Here is a 7,915-nt window from a genome sequence, read left to right on the forward strand (position 1 = left end):
CGTGCTCCACGGCGGTCTTCATTTGTGAATGCTAAGCGCTAACAGCAGCACGTGGCCCAGCAGATTGATGTTGGCCGTGACCAGGCATTGAACCCAGGTCGTGGGGTTCGGGGTTCAGAGCTCGCGTCACTAATTCAATGCGCTTTTCCCCCAGTATTTTCTATACTGTATACATCCACACGCACTGTATACACATTCTTGCTGTGTGGGTGCGAGTCGAGTTATAATAACAAAGTGACTCCACAGGGTGTTCTCTTGCTGAAAGGAGGCTACGTGCACCTACCGTGTTTATTTATTCAGAGTCGGGAGAGGAGACATCCTGGATGGAACTCTCTGCTGCAGAGCAATATGTGGGTGCCGCACATGAGAATTCTGACGGTGATTTATTCTCCTGTGAGAACGCCCGGTGCATTGTGACCATCGTGTTTGTGTTGCTGTGCCTCCCTCCCCCTCCTCCTCTCCCCTCACACACAGTATGGCCTGGTGGCAAAGTTGCTCAAATTGCCTGGTTCCAGGGCCTCGGTGGTGTTCCTGACGCCCCTCACCCACCGACTAAGATCCCGGGTGGGCGAGGGAATGGGGCAAGGGATCAGCCCATCTCTTACCGCGTCCTCCATTCGGTACAGTATTGTCTTCTTCATTCACTGTGTATGTCTGTATGTTGAACTTCCTTCACACCGTGCGTAGCCAACCGTGCTGATCGGAGGTGGACCACAAATGAGCGGTAACTGTTCAACCCAGCTTTGTAGCCGAGTCCTCAAATCGTTAATTGTCTCTCTCGTTAACCTCATGGTTAAACACTATTCTTTACCCTCTTTGTCCCTACCGCTGTCCTCCAATCTGTAATTGTCTTTTTCAATGAGCAAACATGTAATTACCGTAAATAGACGAACGCTAGGAACAATGGCGGAGCCAGGATTTTCAGGTAGGGGGGGAAACCCCTCCAGCAATGAAAAATGATAGAGGAGTTGTTAGTAAGTAAGGACTTGTCCTTTGCTTTTTATTCGACGCGTGTGCGGCGATGGCACAGCCATCGACCGAGGGTCGAATTCGAACCGCGTTGTGTGATCGGCATCGCGCTCGCTGAAGGTGAATGCCTTCAGGGAAGTCGTGTGCTGTATACGCAACTGCGCACAATTCTGCGAGTCGCTTATAACTGCTTTGCCGTTACTTATTGCCAATTATGGACTCAGACTATTGTCCTATCATTTCATAGAGTCACTGGCACATTAATATGCTACACAGTGGCAGTGGGGGTCGCAAAATGCCGATTTATTACTAATAAACCCCAAAAATACGTCTCCTAAATTGACTTCTGAATATTAAATAATGTGTTTCCAAAGAATCTGAATGGAAGTATTTATGTGGTCAGGATTAGAAAAAAACACCTTTCACTAAATACAGATTGCTCGCATTGTTTGGTTGTCAGTTGTCCGTGATTTATTTGAAGAACACAAATCAGAGGCTATTCGTACTCAAGCAAAATAAGTGGGCTTAGGCAGGATGTGTCGCTGGAAGAGTTGAGGGCCGATGGATGGGATTGGGGAGGGATCGCGCCCGAGAGAACGACCACCAAGGACAATGAACCGATAAGATTAGCTTGTGGATGCTGGCATCACGGCACCATGGAGAGTAGCGGTGACATGGAGGAGGTCTTCATCCAACCGTGGATAGAACCAAGCTACTGATGATGGTAGTTGCAGAAAAGTAGAATATTTATCTTTGGTATGCGACCATATATGGGCACCGCGTTGGTAAGAGTAAGTGCTGCGGTTGCGAGATGTTAACTCCCTCGCCTGGTATACAGGAGGTTGTGGGTTCGATCCCGACCCTGACGCCTGCTGTATATTTGGAGTTTGCATGTTCTCCTCGTGGTCAGGTGGATATTTATCTGGGTCCAATTTTTCCCCTCAACATTTAGAAAAAAATGCTTTTTAGACTTTGGCTGGTATAAATAAGCCAGCTTACCATTTGTGGCTAGGTAGCTTCTGAAAAATAACTTTCTAGCTCGGTGGGCCTTACCTGCTAAAATAAAACATAGTTTAGCAAAAATGTATGTTTGTATCCCTTATCACAGGACACTCGGCTGTGCGTGAGTGAGGAGGAGCTTGGCCCTGGGCAGCCCTCTCTCATACACTTTGAGTGTCGGCTCTCTGAAGCAAAGCTGGAGCAATGGGATGCCATGAGCAGAAACAACAACTTGTTTCTTGAGGCTCCACGGGGGAATTTCTCTGACTGCAGCAAAGTCAGGTGAGGTTACAGCTGTGCACGCGCGTCATTGCTCGCCGTTGCACCACATGTTGTGTTCGACCGTGACGTCTGACGTTTCGCTCGGTGTGCTAAGAGGTGGTTCCCGAAGAAGCTCCCAGTTGATGCTCAGTGGGAGGAGCTTCCTGAAAAAGCTCCCGGTACAACGATCAAAACGTCAGACATCGTGCCAAACTACAACAACAGCAGCTGCCATTCGCTACTAAATGGCGGTGACGTCACCATGGCACCCGTGCCAGGCCAGGTGCACTTTGAGGCCAAATCTCGTACCGAACAACAAGCAGTATCACCCGCAATCACATGGGACAGCTATAAAGCCAATACCTTGAAAACCCATGTGATGGTATGACAGTGTTTGTGAGAGAGACTCCATATTTAAATGCAGTTTCTTATATTTAACTGCAACAAATTGCAGGCACAGTCGTTCGAGCACCGAGCTGTTAACCCGGCGACCTGAGTTTGATTCTCGGCCATAGCTAACGTCAGGGGTGATTGATATCTGAACCGGTCCTGGGCGCCACATTCTCTTCACCAACCGGCACTAACCAGCACGGTGAGGTATGGTCAAACGGGTTGATTACCATCTCAAGTGATAACCCATCTGGCAAACGGGAGAAGGCGGCGAGGAGTGGTGGCATCAATGGCCTTGCTTTGATGACATCTTCATCTTGATAACCCATCGTGAGTTATGCAGCTTTGTGAGAAAATACTTCATTGTAGCCTCATAGGGGTCGTGTTTTTTCTTGTTTTAGATAATGTCTGTGCAGGTAACTTTCAAACTTGATATTTGGTTCATGATACTGGCCCATCAATGGCCTACTTTTGCATAAGATGTCGTGGGAATTTTTTTACATCCGCTTACAGCGAACGGGGGGCGTGTGTTTTGTAATTGGTGGTAGAAATTACGGGTAACGACTGTGGAAATTCGACTTTGTAAATTGGCCCATTGGCAAGACCCATGACTGCTGCTTGTGTAACACTGCACCTTTATCCGTTTTTTTGCTGAAATGTTCAGTTGTGTACGTTAAGGTGGGTGAATGTATGACAGATTTGGGCTGTTAATGTGTTTTTAATTTGGTGTGATTTGCCAACCACAAAAGCCTGAGGCTAGACTCAGCTGTGTTGTTGCTTTGAGGACAATCATTTAAGCAACTTGGTAATATTGAGGTGTTGGCTCTGGTTATGAGCCAAATGTTAATGATGTAATGCTTAATGCAAGGCCTGTGTTTGGACTGCATATTTTAAAGGACTGAATATGATTAAAATTGATGACATTTCTGTTGCATTCTGGTATATATTGTGGAACCTGTTGTGTAAAAAAGTTGTGTGCTAGTAGTCATATTTAAAAGTCTAATTTGTGACTTTTTTCCTTTCCAGCTTGACCTTGCTGCTGGAGTTTGCAGAAGAGAAGTTGCTAGTTGATAATGTAATTGTTTGCTTCCGCAAGGAACGGTCGGACAGAGGTATTTTCCCTATGTTCAACACTTTCACTTGCTTAAATACAATGTTTCAATCATCATACTAATTACTTCATTGTTGTTAACATTACTCCGGAGGTGGCCGGGTGGCTCAGAAGTCGGGGTGCTGAGCTGGTGGTACTGCCCAAGTTTTTGAATTTTAATCTGAGCACCTGCCTGTGACTCAACTGGCTTCACCAGGTCACTCACAACTGGACAAAAATACCATAATTTTTGGCTGAATTCCAGCTCTCAGAATGAAAATGATACACAGGTTTGGCTTTCGTCACCACAAAGATTTGCATAGCAGAGCTTGTGGGGAAGTGCGCCTCCTACTTTATAAAGTATTTCCAAACGTTGCTTAAAACATCTCCTTTGGGGAGAGCATTATCTGACATGCGGGACACACACAACGCTCTTGACATTTTTCGAATTAATATTTTTTCTCATGGCATGCCAACACAATTCTTTTACAATAATATTGTGTTCCCTCCTGTCTCCCTCTCCGCCTCCTCTGGAGCAGCGTGCCTCCTCCGGGTGTTTAGATACCTCGGCTTCGAACTCCTGGCACCAGGCCATCCGATGGTGCCTCAGCGTCCAGATGTGGTCTTCATGGCCTACCCGTTCGACAGGGACTCGGGTGGAGAAGAGTAGTCGCCCAGAGCATCCATCGATGAGCACACAGTCCCCTTGCAGTAGAGAAACATTTACGTGTCGTTCTCAGATAAAATTCAGAATCGCAAAGGCCCTCTATATCCTTACTGTCTCTAAATGCTACCACATGTAAAACAAGTCTTCCTCTTGATGTACTGAATGTTCTGCCAGACTGCCTGTTTTAAAATTGCAACTAGGTCTGTGTGAAATCTAAAGAAAAATGATGATAAATTACAATTGTAATAACAAAAATAAATTCTATAATCACATTTAATCTGCTTTTATTGTTTCTTGAGGGAGGTTATAATAACAGCAAAGTACATTTCTGGTGGGGGGTGGGGGGGCAGGTTTTGGACATTTTTAATGTTTTTCTGAATGTATATTGGATTTATTTGAAGTGAAGGGGCTTGGTATACAGCCAATTTGATACTTATAGTTTTGCACATGATCTCACTGTAGTATGTTGCTTCTGCCTGTGCAATAGCATTTAGTTGTTTGGGAACCTTACATCTTTTAAGTTGCATGTTTACAATAGTGTCTAACATGGTTTTAGTTGTAAAGGAAAAAAAAAATCATTCCTGTGGCCGTCAAGTCATATAAAATTGTTTCACTCGCAGCATTCCTTGTTTATTGCACACATTAGGGTCACGTTTGTATTATATCGGATTATAAAGCAAGTTGAGCAATTCCCCTTGTGCCTGGTCTCATTCTTAGTCGTCCCCACCACTGGGGGAGACGTCCCCGCAGCGCCGCGGTGACGCGGGTTTGCAGCTGTGCCCGTCCACATCGATTGCTTGATGATCAACTTCTTACAAGGTGCAACATTGTGTTCGTGCTGCTTCACTGAGATATACACGCAGAAAGATATTTTAGAAAATAATAAAAAAACTATCTTTTATTTTTCTTGCTGACGTCTCATTCAGTCTTGTTATTCTATTCATAGACTTCCTGCAAGCACTTGATGTATCACCATTTTGTTGCCGTGACATCCATGGGCTCTGATTTTTTTTTTTACCGTGAGCGCCAATGTGCTCTTGTGCCTGGGTGCAGCATGCTGATGTATCATTGAGAGGGTGCTACGCACCGTTTGCCCGCCCCCCCACAGTCTGCTCTTCATGCTTTTTCATTGAACGTGCTACCTGACAGGAATATTTGTCAGTGAGTGACACCTGCCATTTGTTGCATTGCCATTACAAACATGGCACTGTGAACGGTAGGCACTGCTCGTGCCAAACCTCAGCCCATTGTCAATTGACACCCGGATTACAGGGCTCCCTATGTTCTGTTAGTCAAGGGGGTTTTGTTGACCATACTTCATGATGGTCCGTGCGGGTTTGTTGAAGTGTTAGGAGGCCGAGGGACCAGTGCCTATGTCACTCGTCACGTTAATTTGAGTTGTGGTAGGGAATCAAATCCAGGCTGCCGAATGCACAGCACAGTCTCGAGATCACTGTGCCGCCAGCTCTCCACCCACTCGTACTTCTTGAAAAATGACAAGTACCACTCATTGTTATTAATAGATATGAAAAAATTCGATCTGTAAAAAAACATTAAGATAGTCCTGGGGCAAAGTGTAAATTGGCACCATCTAAAGTTTCAAAAGACATGTACCAATACATTTAAAAGGCTAATATCAGTGAAGTATTTGATTTAAAACTGATTTCAAATGTTCGTAGCATAATGTGCTGTTGTTGGCTACTAAAAGAAATAAGAAGGGGAGGTTTGACTTCTCAGGTGCTACTAACAAGTAAACTATCTGGTCTGGGCTCAAGGACTAAAATTGGGAGGCTTGGCTTTAAAAGCTCTGACCTGGGGATATATCCGTGTTCGCACAACACTAACACTCTCCGTTTGAGACTGATCACATGAATGTTGGGAATTGTAACCGTCAACTACTGTCGGTATTCATGAATTTGAACCATGCACCACTACGAACTACCAGAACCCATTGGAAACATTACATATTCCGAGGCTATATTTCAAACTCCCCCAAGACTGACTATAGCCAAGGCAACCTTTAATCATTCAGAGGGTACCTAGTGAAATTACCCTGGCTGGTTTATGTGGCTGCTTTGCTTGTATAACTTGCACTTGCCAATATCCTGATGTTACATCTGATAAGTGTGAAATAGGCCAACATACGAGACGAGAGTTTTCTCTAGTGGAGGACACTTCTGCCAGCGGTGGCGTGAGCACGCGACTGCACGGCCTCCACCTTGACCTTTAATTGCTTGTGATGAACGGGGGGAATTCGATCTCTTTCGCGATACCAACTGAACGCTTGCCAGGTCAACAAACTTTGCGAGCGTCATCGCTGCCCACGGCCAATTGGACCGTCGCCCCCGTGCCACCGCCAAAGTTAGAAGGGGCCCTGAACCCGCCTCTCCCCCCGTCTCCAAAAAAATACACACAAGCCGCGTGCCCGCCGCCGGGCCAGGTCTTAAAATAGTCGAGCGCATTCCCACCCTGCCGTGCACGTGACTGGCACATCGTATAGCAGTGCCACGGGTGCATTGATTTGCCCCCCCCCCCCCTCATCTGCAAAACCACACCGACTCCTTCCCCACCATGCTGTTCCCTCGACTGCATTAGGAGCATACTCTTTGTTTTTTTCGGTAAAGTCACGGAGGTAAAAAATAAAATAAATGAAATGAAATGAAAACAACAATTAAATCATGACGTTTCGAGCGCAACGCAAGCATCCTTCTTCACGTGGGGACAACGTAGCGAAAGCACAACCGCTTCAGTGTGTCCCACCTGAAGAAGGACGCTTGTGTTGCGCCCGAAACGTCGTGATTTAATTTAGTTTTCATTTATTTTATTTTTACCTACGTGACTTTACCGGAAAAAACCAAACAGTATGAATCCTTGCAGTCACGAAAGCTTCAAATCTAGAAATACATGCATTAGGAACAGTCTGCTTCGGTCCAATTTCGATCTCGGTCACCAACGGGAATTGAAATAATGGTGCAAGTTTCTTAAAAAATAAATTTACGCCCCCCTGTGCGTCCCACAATATAAATGGGTTACACCACGGTTAATCGGCAAGTCGCTTGTGGTGGAGTTAATTGTGGGAACCCTTCTAAAATGACAGGCCAGCGTGAAAGGGTTGGTCAACAATACTCCTGACAGGGTCTCTCTAGCACTACCTTCTGCGAATAGTGGCGTGAGCAAGTACGGTCAGGGCTCCAGCTCTATACCTCATTACCACCAAGTCAACCAACGTGGAGGCATAACGTAAATAAAGCCACACTGTACCGCCTCATCTCACGTTGCATATGTTGTACGGTTATTAGGTGCCACGGGATTATTTTGTCTCGGGTTAAATTTAAGTCCCACCCCATGCCCATCCATCAACAGAATCTCCATGAAGAAGAAAACGCACTTGTGACTTCCATTTTTCTAAGACCCGGCATATGTTAACTATATGTATTGCTAGTTAATGCCTAGTGAGCTAAAGCTCTTTTCTCAGAAGCGACCTCACCACAAATGATCGCTCAACGAAAGTGGCTTATCACGTGAACATTTATATCAGC

At 45.5% G+C, this 7,915-nt stretch overlaps 1 protein-coding gene across 1 annotated transcript in view; it reads left to right on the plus strand.

Moving 5' to 3' along the window:
• LOC133346325 (ornithine decarboxylase antizyme 2-like) overlaps positions 1-5,066 on the plus strand; it is a 69,887-nt gene extending 64,821 nt beyond the window's left edge. The window contains exons 3-6 of the mRNA XM_061557820.1: positions 475-620; positions 2,078-2,250; positions 3,646-3,731; positions 4,249-5,066. Coding sequence (XP_061413804.1) covers positions 475-620; positions 2,078-2,250; positions 3,646-3,731; positions 4,249-4,379 — 536 coding nt within the window. The 3' untranslated portion in view covers positions 4,380-5,066. The remainder of the gene's footprint in view (positions 1-474; positions 621-2,077; positions 2,251-3,645; positions 3,732-4,248) is intronic.
• Positions 5,067-7,915: the final 2,849 nt, after the last annotated feature.

Source organism: Lethenteron reissneri, chromosome 24 (genome assembly GCF_015708825.2).
Source record: "Lethenteron reissneri isolate LAM-NWPU_2019-01 chromosome 24, ASM1570882v1, whole genome shotgun sequence".
NCBI classification, from domain to species: Eukaryota; Metazoa; Chordata; class Hyperoartia; order Petromyzontiformes; family Petromyzontidae; genus Lethenteron; species Lethenteron reissneri.